Source organism: Octodon degus, unplaced genomic scaffold, assembly GCF_000260255.1.
Source record: "Octodon degus isolate 3935 unplaced genomic scaffold, OctDeg1.0 scaffold00075, whole genome shotgun sequence".
Lineage (NCBI taxonomy): Eukaryota > Metazoa > Chordata > Mammalia > Rodentia > Octodontidae > Octodon > Octodon degus.
The window spans coordinates 3,549,895-3,573,696 of record NW_004524651.1 but is presented as its reverse complement, the minus strand read 5'-3'; the positions used below and the strand labels follow the sequence as shown (position 1 = coordinate 3,573,696).

At 34.7% G+C, this 23,802-nt stretch overlaps 1 protein-coding gene across 1 annotated transcript in view; it reads right to left on the bottom strand.

Annotated features, from left to right (window-relative positions):
• Rock1 (Rho associated coiled-coil containing protein kinase 1) overlaps nt 1–23,802 on the bottom strand; it is a 118,784-nt gene that overhangs the window by 5,557 nt on the left and 89,425 nt on the right. Inside the window, exons 20-29 of the mRNA XM_023720398.1 lie at nt 22,347–22,416; nt 20,185–20,279; nt 14,374–14,539; nt 13,141–13,234; nt 12,680–12,768; nt 7,929–8,117; nt 6,763–6,922; nt 2,945–3,015; nt 2,672–2,760; nt 80–158 (exon numbers count right to left, since the gene is read on the bottom strand). Of these exons, the coding sequence (XP_023576166.1) occupies nt 80–158; nt 2,672–2,760; nt 2,945–3,015; nt 6,763–6,922; nt 7,929–8,117; nt 12,680–12,768; nt 13,141–13,234; nt 14,374–14,539; nt 20,185–20,279; nt 22,347–22,416 (1,102 nt within the window). The remainder of the gene's footprint in view (nt 1–79; nt 159–2,671; nt 2,761–2,944; nt 3,016–6,762; nt 6,923–7,928; nt 8,118–12,679; nt 12,769–13,140; nt 13,235–14,373; nt 14,540–20,184; nt 20,280–22,346; nt 22,417–23,802) is intronic.

Sequence of the window (23,802 nt, the reverse complement as noted above, 5' to 3'; positions counted from 1 at the left end):
GGCAGATTTTTAATTTGATTTACAAAAACACTTAGTGCTTAGGTAAAAAGGCCTTTGAAATTATAATTTCAATTTTTACCTGGAATATTTTAGGAATTTCTTCAGTTTCAGCTCTGTATACATCTCCTTGGGTTACAGGTCGAACATGAAACAGTTTACTAAAATAATAATAAATATCATGTAAGCCACTATAAAAACTTATCTATAACAAAAGATAATCATGTCATTGAAGAAGACACATAAGCTATAAATAACCACATTTAAAAATGTTCAACATCTTTAGTCCTTAGGGAAGTGTAAAAACTGTGATGAGAACCAAGCACGATGGTGCACACCTATAATCCAAGCACTTGGGAGGCTGAGGCAGGAGGATCACCGTTTCAGGCCAGGCTGGGTTACACAGTGAGTTCAAAGTCAGCCTGAACCACACAGTAAGACCCTGTCTCAAAACAAAACAAAAAACACCCGACAATAATATCACTGCAAATCTGTAAGAATTTTTAAAAACTAAGGTAGTGAAAACACCAAATGGTGGTGACAAAGCAGAGGCTGGATTGCTCATACAATAATACTGGAGGAAATGTAAAACTGCAGATTCACTCTGGAAGAGAACATGGTAATTTTTCACAAAACTAAATATAAACTTACTATATGATCCAGCAATTATACTTTTCTGGCTTTATTCTGGGAAATGAAGATTGACATCTATTCAAAAACCTGCATGTAAATTTTCATAGTAACTTTACTCATAATAAAGTAGCCCAAACCTGGAAACAACCCAAATAAAGAGTTAAGCAAACTAGTTATCGTCATGTCATGGTTTAAAAGCTGTCCCCTGGTATCCTCGGGGAATTGGTTCTCAGACCCCACAGTAAATCACAAATTCAAAATGCTTAAGTCTGTTCATAAAATGGTGTAGTACCTGGAAAATAACTTATGCATATCCTCCCATATGCTACAGGTTAATTACTTCTAGGTTATCTGTAATACCTAAAGCAATGTAAATACTATGTACACAGTTGTTATACAGTATTGTTCACTCTCAAAGAGAGAAAGAATGAACATGTGAGAAGATATTTAACTTTATCTGTCATAGGAAAATGCAAATTATAACAAGAGGCACTGCATATGCAGTAGACAGGAAGCAATTTAAATGCATATAGTGCTATACTATAAAATAGTATAGTCATTTTTGAAAACTACTTGGTATATTTTTAAAAGATTAAATACAGATCCATTCCATAACCCAAGATTATTCTTCTAGGTATTTTACTCATGAGAAGTGAAAATTTAAATCAACAAAAAGAATATATACAGCAATTTCATTTATAATAACCCCAAACTTGAAGCAAAGTTTCTATGGTTGCCCATCAACAGAAGAATGCACAAACTGAAATATTCAGAGGAATCTTACTCAGCAAAAGAAAAGAACATAGGTGTGGTAGGCTTGCCTGTCAGCCCAGCACTTTGGGGGGCTGAGGCAGGATGTAACAAGTTTGAACCAAGCCTGAGCAAACAAATCAACAACAAACAATACAATCACAAAATAACCAAACCCCCAAAACAAAACAAAACAAAACAACAATCAAACAACCATCAACCTCTACCCACACATTCAATGCCAAAGGTCAATTTCAAAAATTGAAATTTCACTAGGCTGAGTAACATATGCCGGGCACAAAAGTGTCCATATAATTAACTTGTATGAAGTTCTAAAATAGGCAAAACTTATCTCAGTGATAAAAAACAGATTAGGTAATGGAAATGTTCTATATCTTGTATTGAGTGACAATTACATGAGGGTTTACAATTGCAATATTTCACTGAATTCAACACCTAAGAGCTATGGACTTTATATAAAATCACACCTTAATACAAAAAATCCTAACAGATAAATCTTCTTTCATCCATGTAAAAAAAAAAATACTGTTTTTCATTTAGTTGAAAGATGTCTTTCATATTAATGTTGTGTTAGTTTAAACTTTTCACTTATATCTAATGTTTAAAAAAATGGGACATAAAACAGCAGAATTTTCTAGGACCTATTCAATTTTGTTAACATTCTAACCATAATCAACTCTACAAATATTAATTGCAAAGGAATGGTAATACTTCAATTAAATTTCTACTTCTTATTTATTTATTCTTTTTATTTTTTTGTAGTACCAAGGATCAAACTGAGGACCCTGTGCTTGCCAGGCAATTAAATTTCTAACTTCTTTTGAAAATCACTTGCTTCACTTCACTTTGTGTTTGTTGACTTTGTTATTACTTGACTTTAACCTTCTTAAATATGGAACTTAGGAACCTTTACACATACTACAGCACCTATGATAATACAGGGCATCACTCTAGAAAGGAGAAAACGTCTTACTAGGCTTCTTTGACACATTACTAAAGAATAGATATATTTTTATTTCTTCTCAATTATGATCAAAGATCCTATACTTTTTGAGATACTCTTTGAACCCGAAATCACTAAAAATTTAAAATATAACATTTGATTATCAAGTACATGAACCAGGTATGTAAAATTTTCCTTCTCACATTTTGGTAAAGACTTCCAAGTTTGTTATGAAAACTAGGTAATGTTAAATAATACAAAATGCAAAATAACACTAATCACAAGTTAACATTCAGTTGATTTAAAAATCAATAAAAGGCAACTTACTCTATGTCTAACACCATAGATGGATTGGATTGTTCCTTGTCTTGTTCATCATTATAGAACAAAATTTTTTTACTGCTTACTACAACATACTGAAATGAGAAAAAAACATTACAAAAGGAACATTTGGTTTACAGTATTAAGCATACTTGTCATGTTTATGTCTAGAATTACATATTAATCAAAAAACATTAGTAATAGAGTTGTTAATACAAGTTCCATCCTGCAAAGCAAAATATATAATAAAACTTTAGAAAACTATTAGGTACACAATACCTGTTTCTTCCAGCCATATCTTTTGATATTTCCTCTATTTGGTACAGACAGCCAACCTTCTATTCTTGACTCTATAAAAAGAAGAACATATAGATGTCAGTCTTAAATTCTAACCAAAGGAAAAACTGTTACAGGTAATTTGAGAGCATGCAGCAACAAGCAAATAAAACAGCTAAATGAATAAATGCTATAATTTGCTCTTCCATGCTTCAATCACACAAATCAATTTCAATGGCCATACAAATATTGCAGAAAAAAAATACAAAGCCACTCTTCTCATGAAGTAACATTTAGTACCCAATTACAAAAGTATGAAGTAACAATGTCTTTAAGAGCCAGGCAAGACTGGAATGGATTGCAGCTTAAATAGGACATGGTATAGAAACATTTAGATATCATTTAACATTCATATAAAAAATTTAGCAAAAAAAAAAAAAAAAAGAGAAGTATGCAGCAAGTGGAACAAATCAGAGCCATGATTTACACAAGAAGAGCAAGCAAAGTATAGAAGTACCCTATTACTCACAGAAGACAAGAATAGAAGATAAATAAATAAGGAATGCAGGCAGAACCAACTAGATATAAAGAATAAGAGACAAGCATTTTATTTGTTTTCTCAGTACAGTATTCTCTTTCTCTCTCTTTTTTTTTTTTTGTAAAACACAACAATTTCAATAAAATTGTCCAAATTTGGTTGGAGCGAAAGTTAGTCCTACAAGTAAGTCCAATTATAATTCCTCTCAAAATTAAAAACAGGTAAAAGCTTTGAAGTTTGCAATATTATAATTTAATGAATAGGAAAAAGGACATAAAATTCAGTCCATTAATTGCTAATAGTTAAACCATTGTGTATACCATAAATTTCTTCACTTTTTTGATTAAGACCTTTCTGATACTCATTGCTACATTAAATATAATGTTTATTAGAAATACTGGGGGGGGTAAAGATAATCCCATTAGAAATGCCTATATCAAGCTATAGATAAGAAAGCCCAAATTAAGTTTTTTAAGTATAGAATATTAAGTCTAAAATATAATAGGGAAGCATTTTAAAGCATGATGCTATAATGTGACCAATCATACTACAGCTCAAATCATGGTCCTCTGGGAATATATACTGTCACCAACATCACCAAACATCTTATCAATTGCTGTGTACCTCACAGCCAGTACCTCATGTTTAACCTTTGTATATAGACCCATGAGTCTAGGATATTATATTCTTATGATTACAGAACAGGTTTTGTTATCATGCTGTTTTTATAGATGAAGAGATTAAGGCTTCACAAGGTGAATTGCCTTGTCGAAGGCTACCCTCTATCTGTAACAGTTCCAGGATTCAAACTTGTTTTTGGAGCACAATATTAGTCTGTCCCCAAATGAATTTTGCAATTCACTGAATTTAGCTAATGCTTCTTTGTTCCTACTTCCACCATGTACTTAATGTCTCCAAACTTGTTTGTCCCATTTCCCTTTATACAAATTGTAGCTGGTTAAACATGAACAAATAAAATGATAAAAAGTTTCAAAATAAGTTTTCTTTTTTCTTGATTGCTATTATTTAGTTCATCAATAATGATTTTATTTTCTTAGGTAGTTCCTTTGGCATCTGACACCAGAAAACGTGCTGGGTAAATACTTATCAATTACTTGCTATTCTGTATTTTTTCTGAGTCAGTGCATTAAAGTCATCTGTAAATCACAGTTATAATTTAAAAACCAAAGAGGCAGTTTTATATTAAATAATACATAGAAGACTGATCATATGTTGATCATTCATAAATATCTTATAAAAAAGAAGATATTAGGAATTTTCCTGTCAACATGACAAAAATTACGCTTTTAAAGTATAGATTGATAAACACTAATATGAACATGACTTAGAATAAAAATTGGTCCTAATAGCTGCAAATAGTTAAGGTTAATACCAGTAATTCCTCAGTGAAAATAAAAGCCCTTGAGAATTTGAATTTAAACAAAACTGTACATTCCAAAATATCCCAACTCTTTCAATTATTTTTCTATAAAAATAAATGCCCCAAATATTCATAGTTTGTAGCTGTAATTTGTAGGTTTGGATTAGGAACTAAATTACACTCAGTGATAACAAATGAAACATACATACTAGCTTCTCCATTTCCTTCCCACACTCCTGTTTTAGATGCCAGCTAATATACCTACTAGTGTTTATATATGAAGATAACCTCCAAAACCAGGACTAGTTGCGAACTAAGTGGCAATTGAAAGTAAAATGCTGTAAATTTCATGTTTTACATTAAAAAATGCAGAAATTAGCTTTTCCAGATAATTTATAAAATAAACACTGAGAACTTCAAAGCCTACATTACCATCAACAATTTGCTACAGAAGTATATAAACACCTTGGCTCTAGATTTTATATATTTGTAAAGGAATTTTAACTTACAAAAAATTAGGTATTATTTTAACACTGCCAACCTATTCCTTAATCCAACTAAGACCTACAGTGCCTAATTATATGTAAATAATATCCAATATAGCCACTGTTCACAATAAAGTTAACCTGTAAAGACTATTAAAGTTAACCTGGATATATCACACATTGCTTAAGAGGTAGAGGAACCCTATAAAATAATTCTTTTTTTTTTTTTTTTTTTGTATTTTAGGGAAGGGTCTATAGACTGTTCAGGGTCTCACTACTAGATTGGACTCATAGTGAGATCTTAAAAGGAGGAGGCCACTATAATGTTAAAAAGAAATAAGTAAGATTTTAAAAAAAGGCGCTGGTTAAGATTTTACCTAACACTAAGTCGAGTTAAGAATTCCTGTAGTCTAGAAGCATCTAAGTTAACAAATAGCAAATGAACTACAACTTCAGTTAGAAAATTAAGCAATGAAGCTAAGAGCTTCTAAGTCACATTCTTGTTGGTTAAATCTACCTGTAGAAGGCTACTCCAAATAGAGAAGCTACAGGTTTTGTTAAAGCCAAACTCACCCTCCTACAGTGCCCTATGCCCACAAGTTTCTCAAGAGGTGGGTGGTTTCAGAGGGTCCCAAGCTGAAAATCACAGACTCTCTGACCACTAGAACAGGAAATCTCCTTTCTGTTTTTCCTCTCGACACCTGACTCTTAAGGACTAGCAAAGCTTCTGAAGAACGTGGGACAGGATCACAAGGTATGCAGGGAGGAGTTGAACTCACTTCCCATTTGAATCTCGCTTTCTTGATCAAGAAACACTATAAAATTTTCTAAGTAATCATTCAGATAGCCTATATCACATTAAAAAAGCAGTATTTTTTTAAAAAATAAAATCCCTAAAAAAAAAAAAAAAAGAATCCCTGCAATAATTTATGTTTCTGTATAAATATCAGGTGCCAGTCTGAAATATGCTGATCAAAATCTGTTCAGTTTATTACTATGTAAGGCAAATGTTCCAGACCCCTAAGATGTGTGGTATGTCAGGTATGTGTGTACGATTTTCTTTAAATAGTGAAAGCACAAAGCAGCTTTAACTGTCACCCTGAGGCAGGCTGCTCAAAAAAGTACCCTTCAAGTTTCATTCAGGTAGAACTGCTCAGGTCCATGTTAATCAGACAAAACCCCTGATTGTCTAAGATGGCTTATGACTATTTTTGCTCTAGAAAATGTTGATTGACTATGTTAATTTTTACTCAACAAAATGTGCCTAGTATATAACCATTACACATCTCGGCTCTCAGAAACAATTCCTCCTCAAAGATCCATGGACAGAATGACAAAGTGGGAAAAAACCAAATTAAAAAAAAAAAATTCCAGGACATTTAAGCAAACTTAAATAACAGAACACAATTATTCTTACCTGGAAGGTTTCCATCGGTTTCATCAGCACTAGGAAAACTAGCAACACTAGTAGAATCCGAAAGGTCCAAAAGTTTAGCACGCAATTGTTCAATATCACTCTCTTTGCTAGCCAACTGCATTTGAAGCTCATTCCTATGTGTACATTCTTCTACCAATTGCTATTTTTGAAAAATATCAAGATAATATCAGTAATCAAGATCAAAGAATTTCTAACATTAAGAAATTGTTTAAGCATAACTAATCTAAGTGCCCATCATGGAAAACTCTAAGATATGTATGATTACACAATGGGATTTTATTTTTCTGGAGGAAGTCAGGATCTCATAATGTTGCTCAGGTTGGCCTCAAATCCCTGGGCTCAAGTGGCCCTCGGTCTCAGCCTCTCAGGTAGCTGGCGACACAGTCACATGCTACTATGCCTGGCCCAAGAGTGCAAGGCAACATCGAAGTGTAAGCTCTTTCACAGTAATGTGATGCTAGCATAAGTTCTAAGCTCTTTTTCCCCTTGCATTTAGGAGGCTTTTTTTTTTTTTTTTTAAATATGAAGCATTAAAAAATCTCAATCAGGAAATATGCTTTGGCACTAAATGAATTAGTTTAAAAGTTAACATCTTAGGATGGTAGAACCATAGAGTCAAAAATCGGATCTAGGTTTATTTTATACAAGAGAACATGTTCACAATTTTGTGTTATTAACATAACAGGAAAATAAAAAATTAAGGTTGGTAGTTTTCAGAAAAAGACTTGACTGGAGAACCTCTCCCCCAACTACAGAACATATCACAACTGACGAGGTTAGAACAGTGCTTGTCTAGCACAGATGAGGTCCGAGCCTGAAGCCTACCACTGCGAGAAGCACTGTAAAGGCCACATTACATTTTCAGTCTGAAAAACAACAACAACAACAACAAACTCCTGACTGTCTTAAAGCAGCTGCTCAATGGTAACACAGACGTTATAACCAATGGGCAGCAGGGTGACTTTCTGGGGTTCAAGATTAATGCTCCTAGCAGAGAAAAAATCAAATTATGAGGCTATGAATTACAATGAGATTTTTTTTTATGCCAGCAAAGCCTTTGCAAACAATACACAGAGATCAGTACAAACAGTAATAACAATTTACGACAATGATCCTACAGGCCTCAGTGTGCACACACAACTTACCGCTTGCATTTCATTCAGCTCCTTTTGATGTTTCACTACCATCTGGTTGAATTTCTCTCTTTCTTGGTTCAGTTCCAGTTGTAGCTTTCGATTTTCCTTTTCTTTCTTTCTCAAATCTTGTGTATTAGCTTTCTTTCTATCAATTTTAAAATCTTTGCGATTCATTATTTCTGCCAACTTGTTAACAGCCTATTTAAATACGAAACGTTTTTAGTAAGACCTTACAGCTTGTCTTAGTTTAAATCTCCACAAATATGTATTTTTCTCTTTCAAAATCTGTAAGCAGGGTTTCTTTGTGGGTATGAAATGTTGGGATACATAATTGGTAACACCAGTAACTAGTAGTAGTAGTAGTAGTAGAGCTGGAAACAGCACAGTGGCAGAATGCATTGGGTTTGATCCTCAGTAACACAAAAACAGTACCAACGCCCTCCCCCCCCAAAAAAAAAAAAAAAACCCTAACACTGACTTACTTCTCTATTCCAATGGGAGAACCAGATAGGCTTGCAAAAACTCTTTTCAACAACTACTTTGCACCTGTTATGGTATAGGAACTCTATTTGGTACTAGATACAAAGAAAGAAAACAGTCATCTCCCAAAGCCATTTTAGTCTGGTAGAGAAAACAGAGAACAGAGTGCTAAGAGACACACAAGAGTACCATGGGAACAGTGCCCAGCTGAAGTTTTGAGAAGTCAGTACATTCTTCCTATAGTTATCAGTGTGTGTGTGTTTCTTAAAAGACAAAGAGGAGTTGTATAAGCAAAGGAAATAAGGAAAATGATAAGATGGGAAGCCAGGGATGGCATTAGAAACAGGAACAGTATGCAGGCAAAAAAGGCTAAAGAGACACACATTTTTCCTTTGGACAAGGAGGAAAGCAAGGGGACATCACATCTGACTAGGCAGGTCATCCTGAGGTCCTTTTGAAAGTAAAAAGGCATGCAAATACAGTTAAGGTCAGCTACCTTTGCCAGAAGGAAAAACTGCATTCAAAATGAGACAGAATGCTAAAAATATTTAAGATTAACTGCATAAACTGTAAACCATAAGTCATGCTATATTTGTTTTGCAGCAATGTGTGTATCTATACATAAAATATGTTTTTCCCCCATTAAGACAGAACAAAGTCCTAACCATCATTATTTTCACACAGATTGGGTTTCACTAAGGATGAGGATGCTTTAAGAAATTTTAATATAGGGCAAGTTTACTTTATAGAACTAATACATGCATATGTGTTTTGTCTTGTTTTTTAATGTATTTGGTTATTGCAGGGTCTCACTATGCAGCTTGGACTCGTGGTGGTCCTCCTGCTTTCAGCCTCCCATGCACTGGGATTACAGGCATGTGCCACTATGCCTGGACTCTAGCTGGCTCAGCCTGCTCTGGGGGTAGGGCTGGCATGATACACGGTGCTGGGGACTGAACCACTTCCATCCCTCTGCTTGCCTAAACTTGCCTAAGCAGGTGCTTTCGTTCTCTGTGCTATCTCACCAGCCCATATATGGGTTTTTAAAATAAGTCTAACACGTCTGCCCCTCCATCAAATATTATAGAGAACGTAAAAACAAAACAAAATGTAATACCACACCCTTAAACACATATTTGCTACAGCTTCCTCTGGTGGGTGTCTATTATCTTCTAGGTTTCCCAGACATAAGAATAGATTAAACTTAGCTCCATTAAATGGATTAAAAATATGGTAAGTGTTTAATTAAGTAAATTAAGTTTAAGTAAAAGACACACTGCTATCAACCCACCTCAAAATGCTTCTCCTCCTTTCAAACAAATTTATTTCATCATTCTTGCCACTGCCGGGAGCAGTTCTGGAAGTCTTTCTTGAGTGTCTTTGGTTCAGCTGTTGAGACTGTCTCAATGTCTTGAATCAATTCAAAACATTTATCTTCTATGGTCATTTTGACATCGGGGAAGAGCCAGAAGTTACAGTGCCAGATCTGGTGAATATGTCAGCTGAGGGCACGCTGCAATTTTCCATAAGCCCGCCTTTCTGTTGCACGACAGCAGCATTCACCAGGTTTTGATCATACCTCTTAAAGACACTCAGGAAAGATGACTTCTAGAACTGCTTTAGAGAGCAGCAAGAATGATGGAATAAATATGTTTGAAAGGGGGAGAAGCATTTTGAGGTGGGTTGATAGCAGTGTGTCTTTTACTTAACCTTACTTAATTTACTCAATTAAACACAATGATGGAAGCAAAGGGGAGTATTCCGAGGAGAATAGATGGCACTGTGTTTCTTACCATAATAATCTGGTTTTAAAAACTTAAATGTGCACTGTTTATTTTGATTATATTTCAAATATTCTGTGGTACGACATGCTTTCTGTCAATAAATGCTATATCAGAGAATATACATACTTACCCATATCATTACACAACAGCTTACTTCATTATTTTTAAAGGCTCCCTTGGATTCCATTATATGTATGTATCATGATTTACTGATGAGGTGTTTTTATTTTTTCATTATCAAAAATAATTATGCTATAGTTACACTCACAGTTACATCTTAAGTCCCCTCATCTTTTGCTCTTTTCTTTCTTTTACTGAGGATTGAACCTGGGCCTCTACATTAAGCTACATCCTCAGCCCATTTATTTATTTATTTACGTTTTAGACAGGGTCCTACTAAGTCACTATGTTGCCCGCACTGGGCTAAACCTTGTAACCCACCCAGCCTCAGCTTCCTAGAGTGCTGGGATTATAGGCATGTATCACCATGCCTGGCTGTATTTTTTTAAGCATTTATGTAAGTCTTTATGTAGGATAAACTGTGTAGTAATGCATCAAAATATGTTCATAAAATTAAATTCTTCTCACAGTTTATTCCCTAAAATAGTGCATGCATGAATTTTCCTGCGATGACAAACCTGAATTATTTGTGTCACTTAAATCTATCTCCAGGGGCCGGGGAGATGGCTCAGTGGAATAACCGCTTCGCTGGCAAGTGCAAGGGCCTGAGTTCAATCCCCGGTTCCGCAAAAAAAAAAAAAAAAAATCTATCTCCAAAATGATACCTAATTACTGTTTTAATTTTTATTTCTTGGTTTATTATTGGGATACTATTTTTTGTCTCAATTGCCCTTTTTGGTTAGGGTTTTTGTTGTACTTATTTATAAAATAAATGCTGTTAAATACTCTTTTTTAAATAATTATTTATTGTTAATATTGGACAAACTTTATTTTTTTTTATTTTATTTTTTACATTTATTTATTTTTTTAAAAATTTATTGTGTGTGTGTGTGTGGCCAGCTCAGCCCACCAGGGGGCGGGGCTGGCTGGCATGTGGTGCTGGGGGATTGAACCGCGGTCCCTGTGCTTTGCCAAGCTTGTTCCAAGTAGGTGCTTTAGACCACTGAGCCATCTCTCCAGCCCTGTTAAATACTCTTTTTCTTTCAACCTATAGTGTTTTGTTGTACAGACATTTGAAATTTGATGTAACAAATATCAGTCTTTCCCGTTATGCTTTCTGTCTTGATATAAGTAAAATCTCCAATGAAGAACTTTTCACATCTATTGAGTACATTTTCAAAAGATTACATTGCAACGTGAAGGGCTGATGAGAAAGATTTAAGGACACTATACAATCATGTAATTATATGCATTTTTTTTTTTTTTTTTTTTTTTTGCGGAACCAGGGACTGAACTCAGACCCTTGTACTTGCCAAGGAAGTGTTTATTTCAATGAGCCATCTCCTGGCCCCACAATCACGTAATTACAAGGAAAAAATTTTTACTATAAAAACTAACTAAAGAATTTAATAGACAATGAAGAAGTTTTATTACTAGAGAACTTAATAAAGAGAAAAGATATAGGAAAAAGGTAACCTAAGTGCATCATAAAATACAAAACAAAATGATAATCTATTTCTATAGTTTCTGATTTATTCCCAGATCTCTTTTGTCCTCTCTTCACTGTATTTTCCTATCATCAACAGATCTTCAATATAATTTAGATCACATTCTTATTAAACAAACCAGCGTTATCTGAAATCCACCCCCTCCTTAAAAATGTAAGTCTATATTTAGTGCAGAGAATCTGTATTATTTGTTTTAATGAAAAGCTTGATTTGTGCTGGTCTAGTGAAAGAAGCAGTTAATGCTTAATTTTTTTTTCTTTTCCTTTTTAATTTCTTATAACTTTTTTTCATCAGTTTGCATGTTTATGTCTGGTAATCTAAACAACTAACTTGAAGAGAGTGTTATGCAATATATAATAACTATTGTCGAATTCCTATTATTTCCTTTAGTGAAATTCTGTAGATTCTAATTTTATTATTATTATTTTAATATGTTGTATTCTCTTAAAAAAATAAAAAATAGGATTGGCCAGATAGCTCAGCAAACTAAAGCACCTGCTTAGGCAGAGTGTAGGGACCAGGGTTTAATCCCCACCCCCACCAGCCCTACCCCTGGGGCATGCTGAGATAGTGATTGAGACTGGGCATGGTGGTGCATACCTGTAATCCTAGTGCTTGGGAGGCTGAAAACAGGAGGATCACTACGAGACTGATCTATGTAGTGAGACCCTGTACTAAATATATTAAGAAAGGCTTGAACTTTATGACTTCAGTTTTAGGAAAAAGTACATAAAGAACAATTATTCTGCATGGAAAGTGTGAGGTCCTCAGCTTGATTCTGGGAACCCCCTAAAAAAGAATAATTATTAACTTCCTAATATTTGATACTCAAATGTAGATCAATGGAAAAGGCTGAAAGTATACATACCTGTGTTTTAAGAGTTCGTTCTGTATTGATATTCTTTTCAAAGGTAGCCTTTAGATTACTTATCTCTTCCTCCTTCTTCAATTTATACTCTGCCAACAAATTATATGTTACTCTATAAAATTAATTTTTGCATTTGAAAGTGAAATCATTGCAGTTTAGCAACTTTCAATAATTTCATTAAGTGCATATATACTGTTTAATATATGAAAACAGGTATTTTAAAACCAAATACACAACATAAATACCTAAACATCAATCACTGATTTTAATTTAACACTATGAATATTTTTAAAAACTCCTACAACTGCCAGGTATGTTGGCACATGCCCAAAATCTCAGCACTGGAGAGGCTGAGACAAGAGGGTGGGTATGAGTTTGAGGATAGCCAGCCTGGGCTACATGAGGAGATTTGACCTAAAAACACTTGAAAAACAAAGAAACAAAAAAACCCTCCTACATACCTTCTTCTGCCTTTTTCATTTTATCGGTCAGCTCTTCATTTTCTTTTCTTAATAATTCATTATCTTTGGTTAGCATGCTGTTTGTTTCTTCAAGCTAAACAAAGCCACAAAAAATTAAGCTATAGCCTCTTTGCTTTTCTCACAGAACTAAAACCTTTTCCAAGAAGGCAGACTAGACATTTCTTAATAATAGAAAGTGCATGTTTTCTACTTTTAACATGTATAGATATAATTAAGCTCTAAATATGGTAGAATAATTATTAGCTTCTAAAACTTCTAACGTATGTATGTATGTATGTACGTGTGTGTGTGTGTGTGTGTGTGTGTGTGTATCTCCAGTTCTATGATGAAACTACTATGTGAGCCATGACAAGTTAGCATTCTTCTGGACTTCGCTTTGTTAATTTTTTTTCTTTTAAGCTTTTCTTTGAGACAAGGTCTCACTATGTAGTTCAGGCTGGCTTTGAACTCACTCGGTAGTCCAAGCTGGCCTCAAACTCACAGAGGAACCTCCTGTCTCAGCCTCCCGAGGGCTGGGATTAAAGCTGTGAGTCACCACACCCAGCCACTTTCTTAATTTAAATGATGAAAATATTTATTGATTACTTCTACTTATGCATTTAATTGACCATTCAATAATGTGGTTTTCATTTTATCCTCATAACAATCATGTGGAATGGGCATTATTTTTACTTGATGAGGAATCCAAAACTTTGAGAAATTAAAGTAGCTAAAAATCACATAATTTCTTAGAGGAAAAGATGGGATTCCAACCCAGGGCTACTCATACTATAGCACTTGATGATGACTTCAAAAGAAGAAAATCTAACTTCCACTTCTAGTCTTGAGATTCTATTTAGACTACAGTATAAACTGCAGCAATAGATAATTAGCTTGCTCTATTGGTTGCGTATCAGGAATATGAAAACTATTTACAGAAAATTTCCCATACCAAAATAGTTTCTCTGAATTTTAATGAATTTCATTTCATGAAATCAATTTCACTATAGTAAGAAAATATCAAATGAACATAACTCAAACATTTCTTCATATTATATATAAGCTCTATAGGCAGAAAGAAATAAAAGCCTAACATAAGATTTTCAATCATTAATGGTTTTAGATTAAACTACTTAATACAGAAGTATATAATGATCATGCATGCATACATACCCTCTAACATTTTAAAATGTGACCTATTTTAAGTCAACTTTAGTCATATAATTTACCTACCCGACTAACAGTGTGATCCTTATCTGTAATCTCTTGTCTATTTCTTGAAGCAGCTTTCTTGCTTTCTTGGGTCAATTCAAAATACTGTTCTTCCAGAAGTCCTCGAGCCAATTGCTCAGACTCAGCTTTTGTTTCTGCTAGATCTAACTGAGTAGAAAGAGCTTCCCTGCAATAATTTTTAAGAGAAATGGATCTAGTAAATATAGTTCGTTTTTCCAACTTCAATCACATGCTTAAAAATTATCTTTAAATGATAAGAAATGATTTTATTGTTTTAAATAAAGTAAATCCATTTCAAACTTTCTAGAAAAGCTATAAACATAACCTGCTGAACTGTCTACTTTTGGAAAACACTGGCTGGTAAATCATGAGATCAGACCTGATTCTGTTAACTCTACCACTAACAGGACCAAAACACTATTAGGCAAGGCTCTTATACTTTCTGTATGTGATTTAAACAAATCTGTTTAAAGTAAATTTGTGAAGTCCCATCTAGCTGTGAAATTCAATGACATTATGAAACCACATATAAGTAAACTATCTGGGAACAGCCTTACACTTTAATATTACACTTAAAATCTTCAGAACTGACAGTCAGATAAGGACAAGTTTCCTGCAGTTTGCCTGCTCTAGGATAAGCTAGCTTGGCCATCAGCATACTCTCCTTGTATGCCAGAGATATTCAGTAAATGTTTCCAAAACACATGATTTCTACCTCTTATTTTCTAGTAAGGGAGGATTATAAATCAAATCTTCTGGCTTAAACTTAAGGATGAAGACACAAGAGTATTCACAAAAGAAGAACACTCATTCACCCAACAACTATTTATTTCAGTGCTTACTCTATGGCAATCATTGTTCCAGGAATTATGGAACACAACACTCACAGAATTCTTGGTCCCTGGAAGTATACCAAGGAGAGTATGTTAGTATAGTCATATAAGACAACTTCAAAAATGAATAAATAATACATAGTATGCCATGGAGAATAAAAGATTAAAGACACAAAAGGCTGTGAATGTGGTCATAATTTTATTAGTGGGTGATCAGGAGGCCTCTCCATTAAGGAAACATCAAAGGAGAGATATAAAGGGTGTGAGAGAATAAGTAATAGAGGTTATCCAGAAAGGGGAAAATTAAATAAATAATACCCTAAGCCAGCCTGAAGGAAGCTAATGTGATCAGAGAAATGCAGAAAAGTTGGGAGATGTAGGAAAAGAAATGAAGAGAACAACAAACATTGTACAGTTTTCTAAAACAAAACATGGGCTCATGACTTTTATTCTCTACTCTAGAATTTTAAAAAGATCTTTCTTGGCTGCTTATACAGTACTAGGACCAGATAATAAGACACACTAGCAGAGCAGAGTTAGCTGTTAAAAGGCTACAGACAGGGCTGGTGAGATGGCTCAGTGGTCTAAAGCACCTACTTAGAACAAGCTTTAGCAAAAACCCAGGGACCACAGTTCGATCCCCCAGCACCACATGCCAGCCAGCCCGCCCCCTGGTGGGCTGAGCTGGCCACACACACACACACAAATAAATAAATAAAATTTAAAAAAAAAAAAAAAAAAAAGAAAGGTTACAGACAGTAGGGTGTTGTGGCACATGCCTTTAATTCCAGTACTTGTGAGGCTGAGGCAGGCAGATTCCCTCAAATCCTATGCCAGCATGGGCTACACACTGAGTTTAGGTCAGTTTGAACTATATAATGATGGCAACCCTGTCTCAAAACAAAACCACCAAGGGAGGACACTACTGAAATAAAACTAGAGATAATGGTAGTTTGCACCATATTAATAGTGATAGATTCTATATATTATTTTTAGCTCTAACTGGGAGAATGTTAATGGACTGCACAAAAACTGTAAGTAAAGAGAGTTTAGGATGACTCAATTTTCTATTTAAACCACAGGAAATAACAGAATTGTTAATTATTGAAACAAAACAAAACAAACAATAAAACAAAAACCAAAAAAAAAGCAGACTGGCAAAGTGAGGGAGTCTAGATTGTGAGGGAACACATTAAATAGGGAATGCTTATTAATTGTCAAATAGACAGCTGGAGATACAAGTCTGGAATTCAGAGGAGAATGTATTTGTATGCTGATGCTATTTAAAGCCAGAGGCTGAATGAGAACAAGTAGAGTGATCCCTTGGGCCCTCTAAACTCTGGAGGTCTCAGAGAAGGGACAAAAAAGGCAGAGGAGGTTGAGAAAGAGTAATAAATTTATTTAAAGGGGAATACTGTGCAGTGTCACAGAAAAGAAGCGAAGACTGTCCGGAGTAATCGATTATGTCAAAAGCTGCTATTAAATTAAGGATATAAGGTACGGCCAAAGATCTTACTATTGTCTTTATTAGGAAAACAATAATGACCATGAAAAGGGTTGTTAAGAGTGATGAATAAAGACTGGAGCAGACTCAAGAGAGTGGGAAAAGAGAACTGAAGATCATTGGTATGTAATTTTTCAAGTAAGACTGCTATAAAAGGAAAACCAAAAATGGCATGGTAGTTGGAAGTAGATGTGCAGTTAAAAGTTATTTTTAAAGGAAATATTCAATTGTTTATATAACAATGGAAATCAAAGGGAAAATTTATACAGAAAAGATGAGAGAATTGTTGGAGTCTTTTTTTTTTTTTTTTTTTGGAACCAGGGGGATTGAACTCAGGCCCTTTCGTTTGCCAGGCAAACACTTATTCTACTGAGCTATCACCCCAGTCCTATGGAGTCATATTCTTAAGTAAGCAGAAAGGGATGGGATCAAGGGGTTGGTTTTATTAGGTAAGAGAACCTTCTGTCCATTTACATCATCAGAAGAAACACAGGGTTTATAGCTACATATGATGATAGGTGGTGGGAGAGAACAGATGTTTCTTTTTAATGTCTAGAAAACAAGGCTATTAGCTTAATATGGGAATAAGAAGAGAATATACAAAATAGCAGTTATAGAAGAAGAGTTAACACATCAAAAAAGGTAGGAAACACTGCCAATGTTATATGAACAATATAATACAGAGCTTCAGATACATGACACTCTCATATGAGGTTACTGCTTCACACCAAATTCACACAGTATCTAAATTGTATTTTTAAGATACCCAAAACTTTTTTATTGCAGTATATATTTCCATTTTAGTTGTGAATTTGGGCAAGAGGATGCAAAGATTCCAGGTAAAATTATCTGCAGCTACATACATCCCAGATTTCCTTTGCAACTGTGCATGGTGTAAGACCCATCTTATTAATATTCAAGGTCACCCTCATTCTTCTATCTCAAAGGACTCAAATTATCAATAATTCCACATTTTCCTAGATTGTAAGATTATAGTAAGTGGCTTTGTGCTTGTGTTACCATATTCCAAAACATGGAAAATACTGCAGCTCATAGGAAGGAAGTACTCAGAATGAATAGATGTGCAACTGTCCCCCGATTTCCTTCCCCTGCATCACTAAAATATGCTTATGTTAATGCTCTCATTAAAAGGGGCTCCCCTTCACATTTTCCTACAGCTCAGGAGTACAGCACAGCTTAGCATGCATAAGGCCCTAAGTTCACTCTCTTGCACATGTGCATTCATGGTTATATATTTCAACAAAAAATGAAGAATAAAAGTGGAGTATTTGCACTTCACAACACTCAAATGTACAAAGGATCAAACATTGTCAACAGTAGTTAACAATACAAATAAAAAGCCAAACAGCCAGGTAGGGTGGTACATGCCTGTAATCCCACTATTTGGGAGACTAAGACAGGAAGATTGCTTCAAATTCAAAGCCAGCCTAGGCTACAGTGAACTCAAGGCCAGCCTGGACTATGTAACAAGACCATATCTCAAAAAACCAAAGAATTAATAGGTAGGTAGGTAAACAGGCAGACAAACAAAGCTTACAAAATTATATATGTATTAGACTTTTTTCCTAAAAATTAGATTTGAATTTTGATTCACCATCCCAATAAAGGGTATCTAATAAAATATTTTTAAATGAGAGAAATGTTTCACATCTATGCTATATATTAAGGTAGACACTGACACATGTGGCTATTGTGCATCCGAAAAATAGCCATGTATCTGAAGAACTTTTCATGTTATATAAATCAATTTACATCACTACATGTGGCTACTGACTACCATACTGGACAGAGTAGCTCCAGATTTAATAATTGGTTTGCAGAAAGTAGAAAGGAGGGGGACGCTCAACTAACTGCAAATGAAATCAGCAAAATCACAACTAAGATTAACTCTATAGGACGAAAGATCTACATTCATCAACAAGCATCAGGACAGTGATCACTCTTCCTTGGGGAAGGAGGCATAATTAATGGTGCACAGCGGGCTTCTGAGGTGGTCAGAGGATTCTTCTCCAGGTGGTAGGTATGCTATTTGTCACATAATTAAAAATTGTTCTGCTATTCTCTAATACAGTAAGTCCCTGACTTACTAACATTTGAGTTGTGAACTGGCAGATAGGAATGGGCCACAAATGAGAAACTGTGAGAGCAGCTCACATGTCTGATGGACACTTGTCACAGTTGTGCTGCTGTGTACATACTGTGCAGTGCCATAGTGAACAGTAGTACATGCTCAGAGAGTCTGGAAGCAGGAGGAAAATCACTGGTGCTGTAGAGGGAGCTGCTAGGAAGCGCAAAGCAACACATACTATGTATTTGTGTCAAAGTTGTGTAAGACTCACTCTGTCTGACTTATAAAGGAATCTGATACACAAATGTCTTTTTGAAATGGAACTTGTTTCTAAGTTTGGGATTTAGTGTGTTTATTTAATAATAAAACAAAGGGCTGGGGATATAGCATAGTGGCACAAGTACCTGCAAGATCCTCAGTCTGATTACCAGCACCAAATAAGTAAATAAAAAAACATAACAATAAAAAAACAAAAAATTATTTCAAAGGGAATGAAAGAGACTTTAATAATGCCAGAAAACTAGGTTTAGTGTTTATTCTGACACTATTTAGCTATCAGACCCCCAGCTGAAAGAGATACTGTCTTTTGGGGCCTCTCTGCTCTATTTTATTTATTTACTAACTACTTTTTTTGCCAGCTCAGCCCTACCCTGAGGGTGGGGCTGGTGTAGCATTGTGGTGCCAGGGATCAAACTGTGGTCCCCTGTGCCTACGTTTGCTTAAGCAGGAGCTTTAGACTGCTGAGCTATCTCACCAGCCCCCAGCTCAATTTTAAGGACTTTATTTTTTCCCCCTTAGAACTGGGGATTAAACACAGGCCCTTGTGCTTGCCAGGCAAGTGTTTATTCTACTGAGCTATCTTCCTGGCCCCCCTCAGCTCAATTTTGAAACAAGGCTGTTAGGCTTACACTGTGACATTTGCTGTTTATTGGTTGGCTGATTACACTGCTCAAGAACTGAACCAGGTCCTTATGCATGCTAAACAAGCACTGTCCCCACTGAGCTACATTCCAGCAAGGCTTTCATCTTCTAAGTTATAACTAACGGTAAATAACCTACATAGTAATATTAAGAGGAAGATCTTAAAATACCTTTAATTTAATGATTTCTGAATATACAATGATTCATATAAAAATAAATATTTGAAGGTTAAAGTGGCTCCTGAAAACAATGCATTATCAGAATTTGATGAATCTCTGTGGTATTACGCTATTGTGTTATCTGTTCACTCTACAAGTAAATTTCAGCTTAGTCTAATTTGCTTTCAATCAGCCAATAAGAAATTAGGCCGTAAGTCATCAGAATACTGTACCCCCAACCCAGTCCCAGTTAAGACCACCTTGTGCAGTGATGACTCTCAGGGAAAGCACAACAGAATAACATACTTTTCGTTCTGCAGTTCCTGAATCTTTTTCAAATGTTCTCTACTTTTATCCTCAAGTTCTTCTTTAAGTTCCTTTACTTGGGTTTTATAAAGTGTCTGCAAAAAATTAGAAACAGTTCAGCGGCTATTTTAAAGTTAAATAAGTATCATGTGATCTAACAATTCCACTCATGACAACAGAAATCTAAATCCACAGTTTTACATGTGAATTTTCAGTACGGTGTTATGCATATAACTCCAAACTGGAAATGATTCAGATATCCAGAAATGACTGCGCTGGGTTTGGGGGTGCATGCCTGTAATCTCAGCACTTGGGAAGCTGAGGAAGGAGGAGGATCACTGTGAGTTTCAGTTCAAAGCCAGCCTGGGTTATAAAGTGAGTTCAAGGTGAGCCTAAGCTACTTAGTGAAACCCTGACTCAAAAAGTCCAAAAAAAAAAAAAAAAAAAAAAAAGTAAAGAAAAAGAAAAAAGAAAGGTAAATAACAAAAAATATACAATCTTTGGTCATCTTGTAAATAATTGGACAGCTAAATGATTAAAGTATCCCTTTTAGTTTAAAAGATGAGAAAAAAGGAATAGGAAGTTAAGATCGGCAAGTAGCTAGAGAACTACTGTATACTGAATGCTTAATTATACTTCTAAGAAACAGCACTCAAGAAAATATATAAATTTCTATGGGAATGGAAATAAAGGCAAAGTGAGCTCTAATTAAAATTTTTAAAAAATGCAATCCATTTTGTCTTCAGGAACCAGATTCTTATCTCTTCTTTCCAACTCAAAATAGCAGAATTCTATAATTAACTTATGAAGGGATAAAAAATAACTTAATTTGAAAGGTCAAGTTAAAGATCAATTTTTTAAATCTAGTTTATAACTATTAAACAGCAACCTAATAGAATCCAAGCAACAGAATAAATTGAAACTAAAAGGGTTATATTTTGTATTATTTTAGAGAGACAAAAATCAAGAATCCACAGTAAAGTGCTGCTGTTTTTTTTTTTTTTTTTTTTTTTGCAGTACAGGGATCAAACTCAGGACCCTGCACCTGGCAGGCAGGTGCTTTATGCCGCTGAGCTATCTCCCTGACCCTAAGAATCCATACCAAGTATTTAAGTCATTATATACATTTAAAAGTCTGGAAGAACCACATGAACTTATCTGTGGAACATATAGACCAGAAAGTGTCTATAGTATCTAGTGGATACTATAGGTCACTTCAAAGAAGTTAGCAATACACATCTTGAATAATTAAGGTCAATCTGCATTGAGGAAAAGTTTTTTCAATATTACCATTTCTTTTTATTCTTTTAAGGTACTTAAAAATACTCTAATATGGCCTAATAAAGCAAGTGTGTGTGGGGGGAACAAAAGAAATTTATAATATTTATTAGTGGATAAATGGTGTGACATTGATATAACACAAAGCTTTCACTATGCAAAAACTATACAGCTTTAGCAAATCAGCTCAGTTTTTTAACTAGAGAAATGGCTACTTCAAAGATTCACACTTGGGTTCTAGGGTATATTCACCAGTGTATTTTGAACTCTGGACTTTTAACTCACTAAATAAGGATAGCAGGGCAGGTGTTGGTTAAGTGGTAAGGTTAAATGATAAATGTTAAACTGAGGTTGAAAGCTTGGCAATCCACCCCAAAACCTGAAATTCAGAGATTTCAATATTAGCTCTAAATTATAGTAGTAGTAAACAATAATTTGGCCTACAGCAAAGTAAGATTAAGAATGATGTGTATGAAAAAAAGCCAAACAATTCACCTAAAGTACAAAATTAAAACAAAGAACTCTTAAACATCAGTTGTACCTATAATTTAAAGTTGTGTGCACACTCACACACACACACACACACACACCCCATACAGGAGTGTAATTTATACATACCACTGGAGCTTGTTAAGAGGCAAGAAAATATCTGCTATTTTAATTAATACAATAGCAATTCTGCAACTGTTTAAGCATAAAGTTACTTCTTCACATTTTACACCATGTACTCAGAATCAGACAGGAAATGTAGACATGAAGATGAAAAGAAGAACATTGTTTCATAGTCATTGAAAAAGAATCATAGGTCACAGAAAAAGATCTAAATACTTTGTTTCAGGTCAGGTTTTGAAACTCTCTAAATGGTAAAGATAACTCTCACTTACCGAGAAATACTGTTCAGCTTCCAGCTGATCTTGTAGCTCCCGCATCTGTCCTTCATTTCCTCTATATTGTCTTTAGACAGAAGGAAAGAGTAAACAAATGTATTCATACCAGACACTGTATTTTTGTTTGAATGGCTAAAGTAAAACAGTTCATTGAAATAACCTTTTTTTGTTTTTGCTTTTTAAAAAGTAAATACTTCGTTATATAGTGTTATTTACTAATTCACTTGGTTAGGCAACATTAATTGGTTATATCTCACTCCTTATAAAATGATGGCATGAAAAGTTGAGGGAATCCTTTTTTAAGGTTATGTTTAAGAGAATATTAACTGTGAATCTACCTTTAAAAAAAGTTGCAATTAGTTTTGTATGTAAAACTGATTTGTATGAAAAATTTTTATGTACAAAAAGTCTTAGGGATACATTTTAAATATCTTACATAATTAAGTAAACAAAATCAGAGGTTATAAAAATACTTAGTGATAATTCAGCAATGCATAGTATGGCATATTAAGCACTAGGAGAGGATGGCAAAAATCAATAATTAGGTAAAGGAGATGAAGGAAAAGCAAGAGCTAAATGCTAGTAGTAAAAGAGGAAGACCAAGAGACAAAACCAAGTCTAAACAGAACAGTAGTGCAACTCAAATAAGAGGAACAGATTCAGACAGAAAGACAACGTAATTGAAAAATGTATCTTCTTTTTTTTTTGTATTTTTTTTTTTTTTTTTAGGGAATGGTCTACAGGGTCTCATTACTAGATTGGACTCATAGTGATTCTCCTGTTTTCAGCCTCCCAAGAACTGGGATTACAGGCGCGTGCCACCACGCCCAGTCTCAATCGCCATCTCAGCACACCCTGGAGATGGCCAGCACGGCAGGCCCAGGGATTGAACCCCTGGCCCCTGCTTCTGTTGGCAGGCACTTTAATCTGCTGAGCTATTTGGCTGACCCTCAAAGACATATTTTCAAAGAAGTGTGTAACAAGGCAGGTGGTTGGTAGAAAGTATTTTATAAATTGGGTCATGAGCAATACGTGGGGAGAAGAAAAAATACAGTGAAAACGGTGCCTCTAAAAGGCAAAGGGAGTGGGCTGGGGAGATGGCTCAGTGGAATATGCTCTTCCCTGGCAAGCACAAGGGCCTGAGTTTGATCCCTGGCTCTGCCAAAAATAAATAATTAAAACAAAACAAAACAAAACAAAACACGACAAAGAGAATTTCACCAATGTGACTCTAACAATTAAAACCAATTTTATCTGAGAAACAGTTTTGCAAACAAAACTGGTAAGTCAAGATGTAACGATACATGACCTGGTATAAGATATACCTAACTCAGATACTAAAAATTTTAAAGAACATCCTTATACATTCTAAATGTAATACAAATACCTTGAGTTTTGCCACTATGTCAATTAAGCAGGCATATCATATCTCAAAATAGGGAAAAAAAAAAAA